Source organism: Oncorhynchus gorbuscha, linkage group LG14 (assembly GCF_021184085.1).
Source record: "Oncorhynchus gorbuscha isolate QuinsamMale2020 ecotype Even-year linkage group LG14, OgorEven_v1.0, whole genome shotgun sequence".
Lineage (NCBI taxonomy): Eukaryota > Metazoa > Chordata > Actinopteri > Salmoniformes > Salmonidae > Oncorhynchus > Oncorhynchus gorbuscha.
The window spans coordinates 82,482,535-82,503,380 of NC_060186.1; the positions used below are offsets into that span (position 1 = coordinate 82,482,535).

The 20,846-nt window shown below is 49.7% G+C and overlaps 1 protein-coding gene across 2 annotated transcripts in view; it reads left to right on the plus strand.

Moving 5' to 3' along the window:
* The window catches only part of nbas (NBAS subunit of NRZ tethering complex), a 284,978-nt gene that overhangs the window by 41,019 nt on the left and 223,113 nt on the right, over window positions 1–20,846 (plus strand). For both annotated transcript variants that reach the window (XM_046299129.1, XM_046299130.1), the window contains exons 15-18: window positions 3,289–3,561; window positions 13,299–13,424; window positions 13,712–13,863; window positions 15,828–15,965. In XM_046299129.1, coding sequence (XP_046155085.1) covers window positions 3,289–3,561; window positions 13,299–13,424; window positions 13,712–13,863; window positions 15,828–15,965 — 689 coding nt within the window. The remainder of the gene's footprint in view (window positions 1–3,288; window positions 3,562–13,298; window positions 13,425–13,711; window positions 13,864–15,827; window positions 15,966–20,846) is intronic.

Genomic DNA, 20,846 nt, shown 5'->3' on the forward strand with positions numbered 1-20,846 from the left:
GGGCGCTGGCTGGCGTGGGGTTGGAGGGCTGGCTGGAGTGGGGTTGGAGGGCTGGCTGGAGTGGGGTTGGAGGGCTGGCTGGAGTGGGGTTGGAGGGCTGGCTGGAGTGGGGTTGGAGGGCTGGCTGGAGTGGGGTTGGAGGGCTGGCTGGAGTGGGGTTGGAGGGCTGGCAGGAGATGGGTTGGCTGGCTGGAGGGGCTGGCTGGCGTGGGGTTGGAGGGCTGGCTGGCGTGGGGTTGGAGGGCTGGCTGGCGTGGGGTTGGAGGGCTGGCAGGAGGGAGGGAGTGCGGGCTTGTGGGAGGTTGAGGGCTGGCAGGAGATGGATTGGCTGGCTGTCTGTCACAATATGGCCTTCATCTCTTAGGAAAGGAAACCGAGGACATGGATTTATGAACGGCAAAGGATGGGTATAGATGGACTTTATTCAGTCAGTTTCGACACCTTTTATAAACTAGTCAACTGCTTGCTTTTCAGTTGTCAGTCAGAGCACAGTAGGTGGTCGACGTGCCACCACTCTGGGGACTATGTGAAACACGCCCAATAATATAATACACTGTGTGGATTTGGACTGATCGTTACAGGTTCACTCGATGAAGGAGCATCCTGCTTTGTCCCTCTGTTTGACTGCTACCATCTGATCATTTAAACGTTGGATAAACAAGTAGCCGTCTGAACATGTCTCTGACTGGCTGTTGAGGCGCCGGCCCTCATGGAGAGGGAGAGCTCAGCCTACATTAAATATGGCCAACTATTTCTCTCTCTCCCCCTTCTCTCCTCTCTCTCCCCCCCTTCTCTCCTCTCTCTCTCCCCCTCTCTCCTCTCTCTCTCCCCCTCTCTCTCCTCTCTCTCCCCCCTCTCCTCTCTCCCCCCCCCTTCTCTCTCTCTCTCCCCCTTCTCTCCTCTCTCCCCGCCTTCTCTTCTCCCCTTCTCTTCTCTCTCGCCCCCCTTCTCTCTCTCTCCTCTCTCTCTCCCCCTCTCTCTCTCCCCCTTCTCTCTCTCCTCTCCCCCTTCTCTCTCTCTCCCCCTTCTCTCCTCTCCCCCTTCTCTCCTCTCCCCCTTCTCTCTCTCTCCCCCTCTCTCTCCCCCCCTTCTCTCCTCTCTCCCCCTTCTCTCCTCTCTCCCCCTTCTCTCGTCTCTCTCCCCCTTCTCTCGTCTCTCTCCCCCCTTCTCTCGTCTCTCTCCCCCTTCTCTCGTCTCTCTCTCCCTTCTCTCGTCTCTCTCCCCCCTTCTCTCGTCTCTCTCCCCCCTTCTCTCGTCTCTCTCCCCCTTCTCTCGTCTCTCTCCCCCCTTCTCTCGTCTCTCTCTCCCCCTTCTCTCGTCTCTCTCCCCCTTCTCTCTCTCCCCCCTTCTCTCGTCTCTCTCCCCCTTCTCTCGTCTCTCTCCCCCTTCTCTCGTCTCTCTCCCCCCTTCTCTCGTCTCTCTCTCCCCCCTTCTCTCGTCTCTCCCCCCCCTTCTCTCTCTCCCCCTTCTCTCGTCTCTCTCCCCCTTCTCTCGTCTCTCTCCCCCCTTCTCTCGTCTCTCTCTCCCCCCCTCGTCTCTCTCCCCCTTCTCTCTCTCTCTCTCCCCCTTCTCTCGTCTCTCTCCCCCCCCTCTCTCTCTCTCTCTCCCCTTCTCTCTCTCTCTCTCCCCTTCTCTCCTCTCTCTCCTCTCTCCTCCCCCCTTCTCTCTCTCTCCCCCCCCCCTCTCTCTCTCTCTCTCTCTCCTCTCCCCCCTTCTCTCGTCTCTCTCCCCCCTTCTCTCGTCTCTCTCCCCCTTCTCTCGTCTCTCTCCCCCCTTCTCTCGTCTCTCTCCCCCCTTCTCTCGTCTCTCTCCCCCCTTCTCTCGTCTCTCTCCCCCTTCTCTCGTCTCTCTCCCCCCTTCTCTCGTCTCTCTCTCTCTCGTCCTCTCCCCCTTCTCTCTCTCCCCCCCCTCTCTCTCGTCTCTCTCCCCCCTTCTCTCGTCTCTCTCTCCCCCCTTCTCTCTCTCTCCCCCTTCTCTCCTCTCTCCCCCCCCTTCTCTCGTCTCTCTCCCCCTTCTTCTCTCTCTCTCCCCCTTCTCTCGTCTCTCTCCCCTTCTTCTTCTCTCTCCCCCTTCTCTCGTCTCTCTCCCCCCTTCTCTCGTCTCTCTCCCCCTTCTCTCGTCTCTCTCCCCCTTCTCTCGTCTCCCCCCCCCTTCTCTCGTCTCTCTCCCCCTTCTCTCGTCTCTCTCTCCCCCCTTCTCTCGTCTCTCTCTCCCCCTTCTCTCGTCTCTCTCCCCCTTCTCTCGTCTCTCTCCCCCTTCTCTCGTCTCTCCCTTCTCTCTCGTCTCTCTCCCCCCTTCTCTCGTCTCTCTCCCCCCTTCTCTCTCTCTCTCCCCCTTCTCTCGTCTCTCTCCCCCTCTCTCTCTCTCTCTCCCCCCTTCTCTCCTCTCTCGCCCCCTTCTCTCTCCCTTCTCTCCTCTCTCCCCCTTCTCTCCTCTCTCCCCCTTCTCTCTCCTCTCCCCCCTTCTCTCGTCTCTCTCCCCCCTCTCTCGTCTCTCTCCCCCTTCTCTCGTCTCTCTCCCCCCTTCTCTCGTCTCTCTCCCCCCTTCTCTCGTCTCTCTCCCCCCTTCTCTCGTCTCTCTCCCCCCTTCTCTCGTCTCCTCCCCCTTCTCTCGTCTCTCTCCCCCTCTCTCGTCTCTCTCCCCCTTCTCTCGTCTCTCTCCCCCCTTCTCTCGTCTCTCTCCCCCCTTCTCTCGTCTCTCTCCCCCCTTCTCTCGTCTCTCTCCCCCCTTCTCTCCTCTCTCCCCCTTCTCTCTCGTCTCTCTCCCCTTCTCTCGTCTCTCTCCCCCTTCTCTCGTCTCTCTCCCCCTTCTCTCGTCTCTCTCTCCCCTTCTCTCGTCTCTCTCCCCCTTCTCCCTCTCTCTCCCCCCTTCTCTCCTCTCTCTCCTCCCCCCTTCTCTCCTCTCTCGCCCCCCCCCTTCTCTCTCTCTCGCCCCCTTCTCTCCTCTCTCTCCCCCATCTCTCCCCCCTTCTCTCCTCTCTCGCCCCCTTCTCTCTCTCTCTCCCCCTTTCTCCTCTCTCCCCCCCTTCTCTCCTCTCTCCCCCTTCTCTCCTCTCTCCCCCTTCTCACGTCTCTCTCCCCCCTTCTCTCGTCTCTCTCCCCCTTCTCTCGTCTCTCTCCCCCCTTCTCTTCTCTCTCTCTCCCCCCTTCTCTCGTCTCTCTCCCCCCTTCTCCGTCTCTCTCCCCCCTTCTCTCGTCTCTCTCCCCCCCCTTCTCTCCTCTCGTTCCACCCCCCTTCTCTCCTCTCCCCCCTTCTCTCCTCTCTCGCCCCCTGCTCCCCCACACCCAGTGTGAAGTGCGTCTGGCACAGAAGAGAGGTCGTCTGGACAGTAACATGGGGGGTGTGGCTTCGGAGGATGAGGAGGGTGAGGAAGGAGACTCTGACTCTGATGAAGAGTCGTCAGCCAAGGCCCGTTACTCCGGTTACGTGAAGCAGGGGCTGTACTACGTCACAGAGATGGAACGCTTTGCGCCGCCACGGAAACGTCCCCGCACCGTCGTCAAGAGTTACCGTCTGGTCAGCCTACGCTCCACCACGCCTGAAGAGCTGTACCAAAGGAAGGTAAGTCACCATGACGATGACCACACACACACCAAGCTCACGCACACTCGACCACCATTCCCAAAATACAAAATGACTGACTGATATTCCCAAAATACAAAATGGCCGACTGACATTCCCAAAATACAAAATGGCCGACTGACATTCCCAAAATACAAAATGGCCGACTGACATTCCCAAAATACAAAATGGCCGACTGACATTCCCAAAATACAAAATGGCTGATGGTAGTCAAAGAAACAAAGGCACATATTCGTATTTGTGAATAAAACATCAAGTATGATCACAGTAAAATAAATGCTGCAGTAAAGTTTTCAAAGTATTTCTGCCTGTTTTGTTTCATAGTTGGTCAATTAAATCGAACAAAGTCAAAGAACTAGGAATCCTATCTAGCCTTTCCCACCTCAACACTGCCTGGCTGGGGGCTGTGTGCACCTGAAGAGCTGAGTGAAAGATTTGTTTTAATAAGTGCTGTGCACAGTAATAAAAGATGGTGTAATTTACTTAAACTAAAGTCTAGACTTTGTCCTTGTGTTTCCGTTCTCATTGTTTTGTTCCACAAGTCGGGTCGTTTTTCTACGTTTTAATTTGACCTGCTAGAGAAGACAAGGCGTTTACTCCATCTCACAGGCACAAACATGACTCCAATCGTGTTACCACGGTAACCTCCAGTGGTGGAAAGAGGATCCAGGATCCAGGATTCATACTGTAGTAAAATCTCACAGGCACAAACATGACTCCAATCGTGTAACCACGGTAACCTCCAGTGGTGGAAAGAGGATCCAGTTTTCATACTGTAGTAAAATCTCACAGGCACAAACATGACTCCAATCGTGTTACCACGGTAACCTCCAGCCCTTAAAATAACATTTCTCTCAGTTTTGTTTTAGAAACATTACAAAGCCTGTTCATCTGTTTTGTTACTGTAACTTTAGCAGGAAATAACTTTTGTCTGGAAAACACTTCTGAGTGGCCAGTGGAGTTTTAGATGGTGGTGGTGGTGGTGGAGGTGATGATGGTGGTGATGATTATGATGATAGTGGTGGTGGTGGTGATGATGAAGACAGTGGTGGTGGTGATGATGAAGACAGTAGTGGTGGTGATGATGAAGACAGTGGTGGTGGTGATGATTATGATGATAGTGGTGGTGGTGGTGGTGATGATTATGATGATAGTGGTGGTGGTGGTGATGATGAAGACAGTGGTGGTGGTGGTGGTGGTGGTGATGAAGACAGTAGTGGTGGTGGTGATGAAGACAGTAGTGGTGGTGATGATGAAGACAGTAGTGGTGGTGATGATGAAGACAGTAGTGGTGGTGGTGGTGAAGACAGTAGTGGTGGTGATGATGAAGACAGTAGTGGTGGTGATGATGAAGACAGTAGTGGTGGTGGTGGTGAAGACAGTAGTGGTGGTGGTGGTGATGAAGACAGTAGTGGTGGTGATGATGAAGACAGTAGTGGTGGTGATGATGAAGACTGTAGTGGTGGTGGTGGTGATGAAGACAGTAGTGGTGGTGATGATGAAGACAGTAGTGGTGGTGATGATGAAGACAGTAGTGGTGGTGATGATGAAGACAGTAGTGGTGGTGGTGGTGATGAAGACAGTAGTGGTGGTGGTGGTGATGAAGACAGTAGTGGTGGTGGTGATGATGAAGACAGTAGTGGTGGTGATGATGAAGACAGTAGTGGTGGTGATGATGAAGACAGTAGTGGTGGTGGTGGTGGTGATGATGAAGACAGTAGTGGTGGTGATGATGAAGACAGTAGTGGTGGTGGTGGTGATGATGAAGACAGTAGTGGTGGTGGTGGTGGTGATGAAGACAGTAGTGGTGGTGATGATGAAGACAGTAGTGGTGGTGATGATGAAGACAGTAGTGGTGGTGATGATGAAGACAGTAGTGGTGGTGATGATGAAGACAGTAGTGGTGGTGGTGATGATGAAGACAGTAGTGGTGGTGGTGATGATGAAGACAGTAGTGGTGGTGGTGGTGATGATGAAGACAGTAGTGGTGGTGGTGGTGATGATGAAGACAGTGGTGGTGGTGGTGGTGATGATGAAGACAGTAGTAGTGGTGGTGGTGATGAAGACAGTAGTGGTGGTGATGATGAAGACAGTAGTGGTGGTGATGATGAAGACAGTAGTGGTGGTGATGATGAAGACAGTAGTGGTGGTGGTGATGAAGATAGTAGTGGTGGTGATGATGATGAAGACAGTAGTGGTGGTGGTGGTGATGATGAAGACAGTGGTGGTGGTGGTGATGATGAAGACAGTGGTGGTGGTGGTGATGATGAAGACAGTGGTGGTGGTGGTGATGATGAAGACAGTAGTGGTGGTGGTGATGATGAAGACAGTAGTGGTGGTGGTGGTGATGATGAAGACAGTAGTGGTGGTGGTGGTGATGATGAAGACAGTAGTGGTGGTGGTGGTGATGATGAAGACAGTAGTGGTGGTGGTGATGATGAAGACAGTAGTGGTGGTGGTGATGATGAAGACAGTAGTGGTGGTGGTGATGAAGACAGTAGTGGTGGTGATGATGAAGACAGTAGTAGTGGTGGTGATGATGAAGACAGTAGTGGTGGTGGTGATGATGAAGACAGTAGTGGTGGTGGTGATGATGAAGACAGTAGTGGTGGTGGTGATGATGAAGACAGTAGTGGTGGTGGTGGTGGTGGTGATGAAGACAGTAGTGGTGGTGATGATGAAGACAGTAGTGGTGGTGGTGATGATGAAGACAGTAGTGGTGGTGGTGATGATGAAGACAGTAGTGGTGGTGGTGATGATGAAGACAGTAGTGGTGGTGGTGATGAAGACAGTAGTGGTGGTGATGATGAAGACAGTAGTGGTGGTGGTGATGATGAAGACAGTAGTGGTGGTGGTGATGATGAAGACAGTAGTGGTGGTGGTGATGAAGACAGTAGTGGTGGTGATGATGAAGACAGTAATAGTGGTGGTGATGATGAAGACAGTAGTGGTGGTGGTGATGAAGACAGTAGTGGTGGTGGTGGTGATGAAGACAGTAGTGGTGGTGGTGGTGATGAAGACAGTAGTGGTGGTGGTGGTGATGAAGACAGTAGTGGTGGTGGTGGTGATGATGAAGACCATAGTGGTGGTGGTGATGATGAAGACAGTAGTGGTGGTGGTGGTGATGATGAAGACCGTAGTGGTGGTGGTGATGATGAAGACAGTAGTGGTGGTGGTGGTGATGATGAAGACAGTAGTAGTGGTGGTGGTGATGATGAAGACAGTAGTAGTGGTGGTGGTGATGATGAAGACAGTAGTAGTGGTGGTGGTGATGATGAAGACAGTAGTAGTGGTGGTGGTGATGATGAAGACAGTAGTGGTGGTGGTGATGATGAAGACAGTAGTGGTGGTGGTGATGATGAAGACAGTAGTGGTGGTGGTGGTGATGATGAAGACCGTAGTGGTGGTGGTGATGATGAAGACAGTAGTGGTGGTGGTGGTGATGATGAAGACAGTAGTAGTGGTGGTGGTGATGATGAAGACAGTAGTGGTGGTGGTGATGATGAAGACAGTAGTGGTGGTGGTGGTGATGATGAAGACAGTAGTGGTGGTGATGATGAAGACAGTAGTGGTGGTGGTGGTGATGATGAAGACAGTAGTGGTGGTGGTGGTGATGATGAAGACAGTAGTGGTGGTGGTGATGATGAAGACAGTAGTGGTGGTGGTGATGAAGACAGTAGTGGTGGTGATGATGAAGACAGTAATAGTGGTGGTGATGATGAAGACAGTAGTGGTGGTGGTGATGAAGACAGTAGTGGTGGTGGTGATGATGAAGACAGTAGTGGTGGTGGTGGTGATGAAGACAGTAGTGGTGGTGGTGGTGATGATGAAGACCATAGTGGTGGTGGTGATGATGAAGACAGTAGTGGTGGTGGTGGTGATGATGAAGACAGTAGTGGTGGTGGTGGTGATGATGAAGACCATAGTGGTGGTGGTGATGATGAAGACAGTAGTGGTGGTGGTGGTGATGATGAAGACAGTAGTGGTGGTGGTGGTGATGATGAAGACAGTAGTGGTGGTGGTGGTGATGATGAAGACAGTAGTAGTGGTGGTGGTGATGATGAAGACAGTAGTGGTGGTGGTGATGATGAAGACAGTAGTGGTGGTGGTGATGATGAAGACAGTAGTGGTGGTGGTGATGATGAAGACAGTAGTGGTGGTGGTGGTGATGATGAAGACCATAGTGGTGGTGGTGATGATGAAGACAGTAGTGGTGGTGGTGGTGATGATGAAGACAGTAGTAGTGGTGGTGGTGATGATGAAGACAGTAGTGGTGGTGGTGATGATGAAGACAGTAGTGGTGGTGGTGGTGATGATGAAGACAGTAGTGGTGGTGATGATGAAGACAGTAGTGGTGGTGGTGGTGATGATGAAGACAGTAGTGGTGGTGGTGATGATGAAGACAGTAGTGGTGGTGGTGATGATGAAGACAGTAGTGGTGGTGGTGATGATGAAGACAGTAGTGGTGGTGGTGATGAAGACAGTAGTGGTGGTGGTGATGATGAAGACAGTAGTGGTGGTGGTGGTGATGAAGACAGTAGTGGTGGTGGTGGTGATGAAGACAGTAGTGGTGGTGGTGGTGATGATGAAGACAGTAGTGGTGGTGGTGATGAAGACAGTAGTGGTGGTGGTGATGATGAAGACAGTAGTGGTGGTGGTGATGATGAAGACAGTAGTGGTGGTGGTGATGATGAAGACAGTAGTGGTGGTGGTGATGATGAAGACAGTAGTGGTGGTGGTGATGATGAAGACAGTAGTGGTGGTGGTGATGATGAAGACAGTAGTAGTGGTGGTGATGATGAAGACAGTAGTAGTGGTGGTGATGATGAAGACAGTAGTGGTGGTGGTGATGAAGACAGTAGTGGTGGTGGTGGTGATGAAGACAGTAGTGGTGGTGGTGGTGATGAAGACAGTAGTGGTGGTGGTGGTGATGATGAAGACCGTAGTGGTGGTGGTGATGATGAAGACAGTAGTGGTGGTGGTGGTGATGATGAAGACCGTAGTGGTGGTGGTGATGATGAAGACAGTAGTGGTGGTGGTGGTGATGATGAAGACAGTAGTAGTGGTGGTGGTGATGATGAAGACAGTAGTGGTGATGGTGATGATGAAGACAGTAGTGGTGATGGTGGTGATGATGAAGACAGTAGTGGTGGTGATGATGAAGACAGTAGTGGTGGTGATGATGAAGACAGTAGTGGTGGTGATGATGATGAAGACCGTAGTGGTGGTGATGATGAAGACAGTAGTGGTGGTGATGATGAAGACAGTAGTGGTGGTGATGATGAAGACAGTAGTGGTGGTGATGATGAAGACAGTAGTGGTGGTGATGATGAAGACAGTAGTGGTGGTGATGAAGACAGTAGTGGTGGTGATGATGAAGACAGTAGTGGTGGTGATGATGAAGACAGTAGTGGTGGTGATGATGAAGACAGTAGTGGTGGTGATGATGAAGACAGTAGTAGTGGTGATGATGAAGACAGTAGTAGTGGTGGTGATGATGATGAAGACAATAGTGGTGGTGGTGATGATGAAGACAGTAGTGGTGGTGGTGATGATGAAGACAGTAGTGGTGGTGATGATGATGAAGACAGTAGTGGTGGTGATGATGATGAAGACAGTAGTGGTGGTGATGATGATGAAGACAGTAGTGGTGGTGATGATGATGAAGACAGTAGTGGTGGTGATGATGATGAAGACAGTAGTGGTGGTGGTGATGATGAAGACAGTAGTGGTGGTGGTGATGATGAAGACAGTAGTGGTGGTGGTGATGATGAAGACAGTAGTGGTGGTGGTGATGATGAAGACAGTAGTGGTGGTGGTGGTGATGATGAAGATAGTAGTGGTGGTGGTGGTGATGATGAAGATAGTAGTGGTGGTGGTGGTGATGATGAAGACAGTAGTGGTGGTGGTGGTGATGATGAAGACAGTAGTGGTGGTGGTGGTGATGATGAAGACAGTAGTGGTGGTGGTGGTGATGATGAAGACAGTGGTGGTGGTGGTGGTGATGATGAAGACAGTAGTGGTGGTGGTGGTGATGATGAAGACAGTAGTGGTGGTGGTGGTGATGATGAAGACAGTAGTGGTGGTGGTGGTGATGATGAAGACAGTAGTGGTGGTGGTGGTGATGGTGATGATGAAGACAGTAGTGGTGGTGGTGGTGAAGACAGTAGTGGTGGTGATGATGAAGACAGTAGTGGTGGTGGTGGTGATGATGAAGACAGTAGTGGTGGTGGTGATGGTGATGAAGACAGTAGTGGTGGTGATGATGAAGACAGTAGTGGTGGTGGTGGTGATGAAGACAGTAGTGGTGGTGATGATGAAGACAGTAGTGGTGGTGGTGGTGGTGATGATGAAGACAGTAGTGGTGGTGGTGATGATGAAGACAGTAGTGGTGGTGATGATGAAGACAGTAGTGGTGGTGTTGGTGATGATGAAGACAGTAGTGGTGGTGATGATGGTGATGAAGACAGTAGTGGTGGTGATGATGAAGACAGTAGTGGTGGTGGTGATGAAGACAGTAGTGGTGGTGGTGATGAAGACAGTAGTGGTGGTGGTGATGAAGACAGTAGTGGTGGTGATGATGAAGACAGTAGTGGTGGTGGTGGTGATGATGAAGACAGTAGTGGTGGTGATGATGAAGACAGTAGTGGTGGTGATGATGAAGACAGTAGTGGTGGTGATGATGAAGACAGTAGTGGTGGTGATGATGAAGACAGTAGTGGTGGTGATGATGAAGACAGTAGTGGTGGTGATGATGAAGACAGTAGTGGTGGTGATGATGAAGACAGTAGTGGTGGTGATGATGAAGACAGTAGTGGTGGTGGTGGTGATGAAGACAGTAGTGGTGGTGATGATGAAGACAGTAGTGGTGGTGATGATGAAGACAGTAGTGGTGGTGATGATGAAGACAGTAGTGGTGGTGATGATGAAGACAGTAGTGGTGGTGATGATGAAGACAGTAGTGGTGGTGGTGGTGAAGACAGTAGTGGTGGTGGTGGTGGTGGTGATGAAGACAGTAGTGGTGGTGGTGATGATGAAGACAGTAGTGGTGATGATGAAGACAGTAGTGGTGGTGATGATGAAGACAGTAGTGGTGGTGATGATGAAGACAGTAGTGGTGGTGATGATGAAGACAGTAGTGGTGGTGATGATGAAGACAGTAGTGGTGGTGATGATGAAGACAGTAGTGGTGGTGATGATGAAGACAGTAGTGGTGGTGATGATGAAGACAGTAGTGGTGGTGATGATGAAGACAGTAGTGGTGGTGATGATGAAGACAGTAGTGGTGGTGATGATGAAGACAGTAGTGGTGGTGGTGGTGATGAAGACAGTAGTGGTGGTGGTGGTGATGAAGACAGTAGTGGTGGTGGTGGTGATGAAGACAGTAGTGGTGGTGATGATGAAGACAGTAGTGGTGGTGATGATGAAGACAGTAGTGGTGGTGGTGGTGGTGGTGATGAAGACAGTAGTGGTGGTGGTGGTGATGATGAAGACAGTAGTGGTGGTGGTGATGGTGATGAAGACAGTAGTAGTGGTGGTGGTGATGATGAAGACAGTAGTGGTGGTGATGATGAAGACAGTAGTGGTGGTGGTGATGATGAAGACAGTGGTGGTGGTGGTGATGATGAAGACAGTAGTGGTGGTGGTGATGATGAAGACAGTAGTGGTGGTGGTGATGATGAAGACAGTAGTGGTGGTGGTGGTGATGAAGACAGTAGTGGTGGTGGTGGTGATGATGAAGACAGTAGTAGTGGTGGTGGTGATGATGAAGACAGTAGTAGTGGTGGTGGTGATGATGAAGACAGTAGTAGTGGTGGTGGTGGTGTTGATGAAGACAGTAGTGGTGGTGGTGGTGATGATGAAGACAGTAGTGGTGGTGGTGGTGATGAAGACAGTAGTGGTGGTGGTGGTGATGATGAAGACAGTAGTGGTGGTGGTGGTGATGATGAAGACAGTAGTGGTGGTGGTGATGATGATGAAGACAGTAGTGGTGGTGGTGGTGATGAAGACAGTAGTGGTGGTGGTGGTGATGAAGACAGTAGTGGTGGTGGTGATGAAGACAGTAGTGGTGGTGGTGGTGATGATGAAGACAGTAGTGGTGGTGGTGGTGATGAAGACAGTAGTGGTGGTGGTGGTGATGAAGACAGTAGTGGTGGTGATGAAGACAGTAGTGGTGGTGGTGGTGATGATGAAGACAGTGGTGGTGGTGGTGATGATGAAGACAGTAGTGGTGGTGGTGGTGGTGATGAAGACAGTAGTGGTGGTGGTGGTGATGAAGACAGTAGTGGTGGTGGTGGTGATGATGAAGACAGTAGTGGTGGTGGTGATGATGAAGACAGTGGTGGTGGTGGTGATGATGAAGACAGTAGTGGTGGTGGTGATGATGAAGACAGTAGTGGCGGCGCAGGTCCTAATCCAGGCACTTGTCATCTCCCGTCTGGATTACTGCAACTCGCTGTTGGCTGGGCTCCCTGCCTGTGCCATTAAACCCCTTCAACTCATCCAGAACGCCGCAGCCCGTCTGGTGTTCAACCTTCCCAAGTTCTCTCACGTCACCCCGCTCCTCCGTTCTCTCCACTGGCTTCCAGTTGAAGCTCGCATCCGCTACAAGACCATGGTGCTTGCCTACGGAGCTGTGAGGGGAACGGCACCTCAGTACCTCCAGGCTCTGATCAGGCCCTACACCCAAACAAGGGCACTGCGTTCATCCACCTCTGGCCTGCTCGCCTCCCTACCACTGAGGAAGTACAGCTCCCGCTCAGCCCAGTCAAAACTGTTCGCTGCCCTGGCCCCCCAATGGTGGAACAAACTCCCTCACGACGCCAGGACAGCGGAGTCAATCACCACCTTCCGGAGACACCTGAAACCCCACCTCTTTAAGGAATACCTAGGATAGGTTAAGTAATCCCTCTCACCCCACCCCCCCTAAGTTTTAGATGCACTATTGTTAAGTGACTGTCCCACTGGATGTCATAAGGTGAATGCACCAATTTGTAAGTCGCTCTGGATAAGAGCGTCTGCTAAATGACTTAAATGTAAATGTAAATGTGATGAAGACAGTGGTGGTGGTGGTGGTGATGATGAAGACAGTGGTGGTGGTGGTGGTGATGATGAAGACAGTCGTGGTGGTGATGATGAAGACAGTAGTAGTGGTGTTGGTGATGATGAAGACAGTAGTGGTGGTGATGATGGTGATGAAGACAGTAGTAGTGGTGGTGGTGATGATGAAGACAGTAGTGGTGGTGGTGATGAAGACAGTGGTGGTGGTGGTGGTGATGATGAAGACAGTAGTGGTGGTGGTGATGATGAAGACAGTGGTGGTGGTGGTGATGATGAAGACAGTAGTGGTGGTGATGATGAAGACAGTAGTGGTGGTGATGAAGACAGTAGTAGTGGTGGTGGTGGTGATGATGAAGACAGTAGTGGTGGTGATGATGAAGACAGTAGTGGTGGTGGTGGTGATGATGAAGACAGTAGTGGTGGTGATGATGAAGACAGTAGTGGTGGTGATGATGAAGACAGTAGTGGTGGTGGTGGTGATGATGAAGACAGTAGTGGTGGTGGTGGTGATGATGAAGACAGTAGTGGTGGTGGTGATGAAGACAGTAGTGGTGATGATGATGAAGACAGTAGTGGTGGTGATGATGATGATGATGATGATGATGATGATGATGATGGTGCTGATGGTGATGATGGTGGTATGTGTGTCTCTCCAGATAGATAATGAGGAGTATGGGGAGGCCCTTTCCCTGGCCCAGGCATACGGTCTAGACTCAGACCTGGTCTACCAGAGACAGTGGAGGAAGAGCACTGTCAGCATCGCCTCCATACAGGACTACCTGGTACACACACACTCACACACTCACACACTCACACACTCACACACTCACACACTCACACTCTCACACTCTCACACTCTCACACTCACTCACTCACTCACTCACTCACTCACTCACTCACTCACTCACTCACTCACTCACTCACTCACTCACTCACTCACTCACTCACTCACTCTTCTCGTTCTTTCACCCCCCCATCTCTCTGTCTCTCTGTCTCTCTCTGTCTCTCTCTGTCTCTCTCTGTCTCTGTCTGTCTCTGTCTGTCTCTCTCTGTCTCTGTCTGTCTGTAGAGTAAGATCCATAAAAGGTCGTGGGTGCTCCATGAGTGTGTTGAACGTGTCCCAGAGAACGTGGACGCTGCCAAGGAGCTGTTGCAATACGGCCTTAAGGGGACAGACCTGGAGGCACTCATCGCTATCGGCAACCGAGAGGACGGTGGCAGGCACGTACCCACACCACTTCCTGCTGACTATAATGACTGGATAGCACCATGTACCCACACCACTTCCTGCTGACTATAATGACTGGATAGCACCATGTGCCCACACCACTTCCTGCTGACTATAATGACTGGATAGCACCATGTGCCCACACCACTTACTGCTGACTATAATGACTGCCCTGGATAGCACCATGTGCCCACACCACTTCCTGCTGACTATAATGACTGGATAGCACCAGGTACCCACACCACTTCCTGCTGACTATAATGACTGGATAGCACCAGGTACCCACACCACTTCCTGCTGACTATAATGACTGGATAGCACCATGTACCCACACCACTTCCTGCTGACTATAATGACTGGATAGCACCACGTACCCACACCACTTCCTGCTGACTATAATGACTGGATAGCACCATGTGCCCACACCACTTCCTGCTGACTATAATGACTGCCCTGGATAGCACCACGTACCCACACCACTTCCTGCTGACTATAATGACTGGATAGCACCATGTACCCACACCACTTCCTGCTGACTATAATGACTGGATAGCACCATGTGCCCACACCACTTCCTGCTGACTATAATGACTGCCCTGGATAGCACCACGTACCCACACCACTTCCTGCTGACTATAATGACTGGATAGCACCATGTACCCACACCACTTCCTGCTGACTATAATGACTGTCCTGGATAGCACCACGTACCCACACCACTTCCTGTACTGTACTGGATAGCACCATGTACCCACACCACTTCCTGTACTGTACTGGATAGCACCATGTACCCACACCACTTCCTGTACTGGATAGCACCATGTACCCACACCATTTCCTGTACTGGATAGCACCATGTACCCACACCACTTCCTGTACTGTATAGCACCATGTACCCACACCACTTCCTGTACTGGATAGCACCATGTACCCACACCACTTCCTGTACTGGATAGCACCATGTACCCACACCACTTCCTGTACTGGATAGCACCATGTACCCACACCACTTCCTGTACTGGATAGCACCATGTACCCACACCACTTCCTGTACTGGATAGCACCATGTACCCACACCACTTCCTGTACTGGATAGCACCATGTACCCACACCACTTCCTGTACTGTACTGGATAGCACCATGTACCCACACCACTTCCTGTACTGGATAGCACCATGTACCCACACCACTTCCTGTACTGGATAGCACCATGTACCCACACCACTTCCTGTACTGGATAGCACCATGTACAGTACCAGTTAAACGTTTGGACACAACTTCATGTTCCAGATTGACTGACCTTCATGTCTTAAAGTAATTATGGACTGTCGTTTCTCTTTGCTTTATTTCAGCTGTTCTTGCCATAATATGGACTTTGGTATTTTACCAAATAGTGCTATCTTCTGTATACCACCCCTACCTTGTCACAACACAACTGATTGGCTCAAATGCATTAAGAAGAAAATAAATTCCACACCTGTTTTAATTAAATGCATTCCAGGTGACTACCTCATGAAGCTGGTTGAGAAAATGCCAAGAGTGCAAAGCTGTCATCAAGGCAAAGGGTGGCTACTTTGAAGAATCTCAAATATAAAATATATTTAGATTTGTTCAACTCTTTGTTGGTTACTACATGATTCCATATGTGTTATTTCATAGTTTTGATATCTTCACTATTATTCTACAATGTAGAAAATAGTTCAAATAAAGAAAAACCCTTGAATGAGTAGATGTGTCCAAACTGTTGACTGGTATTGTATATCACTGTTAGTTTATAAAACCACCGTTCAGTCCTGAGTCAGCGTATCAAGGTCCTGTTGACCAGCTGATTAGTAGAATGTGATGTGTTTCAAGTCTGGCCAGAACAAAAGCCTGCACACATAGTAGCTCTCCCGGAGGACACTCTCAAACATTACAACCAAACAGTTCTAAAGATGCCCCCCTCCCCCCTCCGTAGGTTCATCCTATCAGGTGACCTTGATGTTGATGACGCTCCGTACGAGGACTTCCTGTCTGCAGAAAAAGAGATGGAGTTAAAGAGAGAGAAGGAGAGCCAGAAGAGACAGGAGCTCCTGGCCAAGGTCGACTTCAGCAGGTCAGAACACCAGTCAATCAAACTGTCAGTCTGTCAGCCGGTCTGTCAGCCGGTCTGTCAACCAGTCAATCAAACTGTCAGTCTGTCAACCAGTCTGTCAACCGGTCTGTCGGCCGGTCTGTCGGCCGGTCTGTCGGCCGGTCTGTCGGCCGGTCTGTCGGCCGGTCTGTCGGCCGGTCTGTCGGCCGGTCTGTCGGCCGGTCTGTCGGCCGGTCTGTCGGCCGGTCTGTCGGCCGGTCTGTCGGCCGGTCTGTCGGTCAGTCTGTCAGCCGTCTGTCGGCCGGTCTGTCGGCCAGTCTGTCAACCGGTCTGTCGGTCAGACTGTCGGCAGGTCTGTCAACCAGTCAGTCTGTCAACCAGTCTGTCAACCAGTCTGTCGGCCAGTCAGTCTGTCAGCCGGTCTGTCAACCAGTCTGTCAACCAGTCAATCAAACTGTCAGACTGTCAGCAGGTCTGTCAACCAGTCAACCAGTCTGTCAACCAGTCTGTCAACCAGTCTGTCAACCAGTCAATCAAACTGTCAGACTGTCAGCCGGTCTGTCAACCAGTCAATCAAACTGTCAGTCTGTCAGCCGGTCTGTCAATCAAACTGTCAGTCTGTCAGCCGGTCTGTCAACCAGTCTGTCAACCAGTCAATCAAACTGTCAGACTGTCAGCCGGTCTGTCAACCAGTCAGTCTGTCAACCAGTCTGTCAACCAGTCTGTCAACCAGTCTGTCAACCAGTCAATCAAACTGTCAGACTGTCAGCCGGTCTGTCAACCAGTCAATCAAACTGTCAGTCTGTCAGCCGGTCTGTCAATCAAACTGTCAGTCTGTCAGCCGGTCTGTCAACCAGTCTGTCAACCAGTCAATCAAACAGTCGGTCTGTCAGCCGGTCTGTCAACCAGTCAATCAAACTGTCAGTCTGTCAGCCGGTCTGTCAACCAGTCAATCAAACTGTCAGTCTGTCAGCCGGTCTGTCAGCCGGTCTGTCAACCAGTCAATCAAACTGTCAGTCTGTCAGCCGGTCTGTTGGCCTGTCTGTCAACCAGTCAATCAAACTGTCAGTCTGTCAGCCGGTCTGTCAGCCGGTCTGTCAACCAGTCAGTCAACCAGTCAATCAAACTGTCAGTCTGTCAGCCGGTCTGTCAGCCGGTCTGTCGGTCTGTCTGTCGGCCGGTCTGTCGGCCGGTCTGTCGGCCGGTCTGTCGGCCGGTCTGTCGGCCGGTCTGTCGGCCGGTCTGTCTGCCGGTCTGTCGGCCGGTCTGTCAGCCGGTCTGTCAGCCGGTCTGTCAGCCGGCTAGTCGTTCATGGTTCCATAGTTGTTTTAATAATAATAATAATAATATATGCCATTTAGCAGACGCTTTTATCCAAAGCGACTTACAGTCATGTGTGCATACATTCAATGACGGTCTGTACTGTGGTTAAATCATGTTTTTCTACATCAGGAAACCTACTAATGACATGCTAATTAGGGCTGATATATTCAGTCAACGCCAGGACAACTCTACCAGTGTTTACCACTAACCCTAACCACGAGCAGCGCCGGCTGGCTGCTCATTTCCAGTTGGCTGCTTTCCCACTTCAGTAAACTATGCTGCTTTTCGCTTGGTCGTAAAGTTTCTCGCCCTTTCCTGAACGACTCGTACTCGTCTTCTAGCGATCTATTGATCTAGAACAGGCACCGATCAGTGAGTCAATTTGTACGTCTCGTAAAATGTGTTTTACCGACGAGTCCAAATCCCTTCCGCCTTTTGGTTTCCATTTCTGGTCTTTGGTGTTTTCATAAAGTGCTGTGGCTTACTGTGCTTGGATTGACAAACGGTCAAGGTTCACTAGTTTATAAATGGTCTCTTGACTGAGTCCATCTGATATCTAGCCCCTCATAATGACACAGTTGTTCAGTTGCCTTCAGAAGGTTTTCAGACCCCTTAAACCACATTTTGTTTTTGTTATAGCCTCTACACACACTACCCTCATAATGACAAAGTGAGAACAATTTTTAATGAAAAACAGAAGGTTTTTTTTTTGTTTTTGTGCCTCTACACACACTACCCTCATAATGGAGAACAATTTTTAAAAAAATTTTAGAAAGTTAAATACCTATCTCATAAGTATTCACAATACATTAGTATTTTGGGGTTAGTCTTTAAAAACTGCGCACACCTGAATTGTACAGTATTTGCACATGTATTCTTTAAGCTCTTAAGTTGGTTGCTAGACAACCATTTTGAAGTAGTGTCATATATTTTCAAGACGATTTAAGTCAAACTTGTGTTGTAGGTTATTGTCCTGCTGAAAGGTGAATTTGTCTCCCAGTGTCTGTTGGAAAGCAGACAATCAGGTTTTCCTCTAGGACTTGGCTTGTGGTTAGTCCTATATCCTTTCTTTTTTTATCCTGAAAAACTCCCCGGTCCTTGCCGATGACAAGCATACCAATAACATGATGCAGCAACCACCATGCGTTCTATTCAGGACACATTATTTTGCAATTTTACATTATTCCTTTGTTACAAACAGGATGCATATTTTGGAATATATTTATTCTGTACATGCTTCCTTCTTTTCACTCTGTCCTTTAGGTTAGTATTGTAGAGTCACTACAATGTTGTTGATCCATCCTCAGTTGTCTCCTATCACAGCCATCTAACTGTTAGGCTGATGCACCGGTGTGTCAATAGACGAAGTAACATAATGGGAACAAAAATCTCCAGCAAAATATGCCACTTTAAGCCTTCAGTGTCTGTGTTTGGGAGGTGGATGAGGAACAGCTGTGTTTGGGAGGTGGATGAGGAACAGCTGTGTTTGGGAGGTGAATGAGGAACAGCTGTGTTTGGGAGGTGGATGAGGAACAGCTGTGTTTGGGAGGTGGATGAGGAACAGCTGTGTTTTGGAGGTGGATGAGGTACAGCTGTGTTTGGGAGGACGATGAGCTACCACTACATTTACCCCTCTCTCTCTCTACATTTACCCCTCTCTCTCTCTACATTTACCCCTCTCTCTCTCTCTACCACTACATTTACCCCTCTCTCTCTCTACCTCTACATTTACCCCTCTCTCTCTACATTTACCCCTCTCTCTCTACATTTACCCCTCTCTCTCTACATTTACCCCTCTCTCTCTCTACCTCTACATTTACCCCTCTCTCTCTCTCTACATTTACCCCTCTCTCTACCTCTACATTTACCCCTCTCTCTCTCTACATTTACCCCTCTCTCTCTACCACTACATTTACCCCTCTCTCTCTACATTTACCCCTCTCTCTCTACCACTACATCTACCCCTCTCTCTCTACCACTACATTTACCCCTCTCTCTCTACATTTACCCCTCTCTCTCTCTACCACTACATCTACCCCTCTCTCTCTCTACCACTACATTTACCCCCCTCTACCTCTCTACCACTACATTTACCCCTCTCTCTCTCTCTACCACTACATTTACCCCTCTCTCTCTCTTTACCACTACATTTACCCCTCTCTCTCTCTCTACCACTACATTTACCCTCTCTCTCTCTCTACCACTACATTTACCCCCTCTCTCTCTCTCTCTACCACTACATTTACCCCTCTCTCTCTCTACCACTACATTTACCCCTCTCTCTCTCTACATTTACCCTCTCTCTCTACCACTACATTTACCCCCTCTCTCTACATTTACCCCTCTCTCTACCACTACATTTACCCCTCTCTCTACCACTACATTTACCCCCACTACATTTACCCCTCTCTCTCTCTACCACTACATCTCTCTCTCTCTACCACTACATTTACCCCCCTCTACCTCTCTACCACTACATTTACCCCTCTCTCTCTCTCTACCACTACATTTACCCCTCTCTCTCTTTACCACTACATTTACCCCTCTCTCTCTCTCTCTACCACTACATTTACCCCCTCTCTCTCTCTCTACCACTACATTTACCTCCCTCTCTCTCTCTACCACTACATTTACCCCCTCTCTCTCTACCACTACATTTACCCCTCTCTCTCTCTTTACCACTACATTTACCCCTCTCTCTCTCTCTACCACTACATTTACCCCCTCTCTCTCTTTACCACTACATTTACTACCACTACATTTACCCCTCTCTCTCTACCACTACATTTACCCCCTCTCTCTCTACCACTACATTTACCCCCTCTCTCTCTCTACATTTACCCCTCTCTCTCTACATTTACCCCTCTCTCTCTCTACATTTATCCTCTCTCTCTACATTTACCCCTCATCTCTACCACTACATTTACCCCTCTCTCTCTACATTTACCCCTCTCTCTCTCTACATTTACCCCTCTCTCTCTCTAACACTACATTTACACTACATTTACCCCTCTCCCTCTACATTTACCCCTCTACCTCTCTACCACTACATTTACCCCTCTCTCTCTCTACATTTACCCCCTCTCTCTCTACATTTATCCCTCTCTCTCTCTACATTTACCCCTCTCTCTCTCTACATTTACCCCTCTCTCTCTCTACATTTACCCCCTCTCTCTCTACATTTACCCCTCTCTCTCTCTACCACTACATTTACCACTACATTTACCCCCTCTCTCTACATTTACCCCTCTCTCTCTACATTTACCCCCTCTCTCTCTACATTTATCCCTCTCTCTCTCTACATTTACCCCTCTCTCTCTACATTTACCCCTCTCTCTCTACATTTACTCTCTCTCTACCACTACATTTACCACTACATTTACCCCTCTCTCTACATTTACCCCTCTCTCTACATTTACCCCCCCTCTCTCTACATTTATCCTCTCTCTCTCTACATTTACCCCTCTCTCTCTCTACATTTACCCCTCTCTCTCTCTACATTTACCCCTCTACCTCTCTACCACTACATTTACCCCTCTCTCTCTCTCTACATTTACCCTCTCTCTCTCTACATTTATC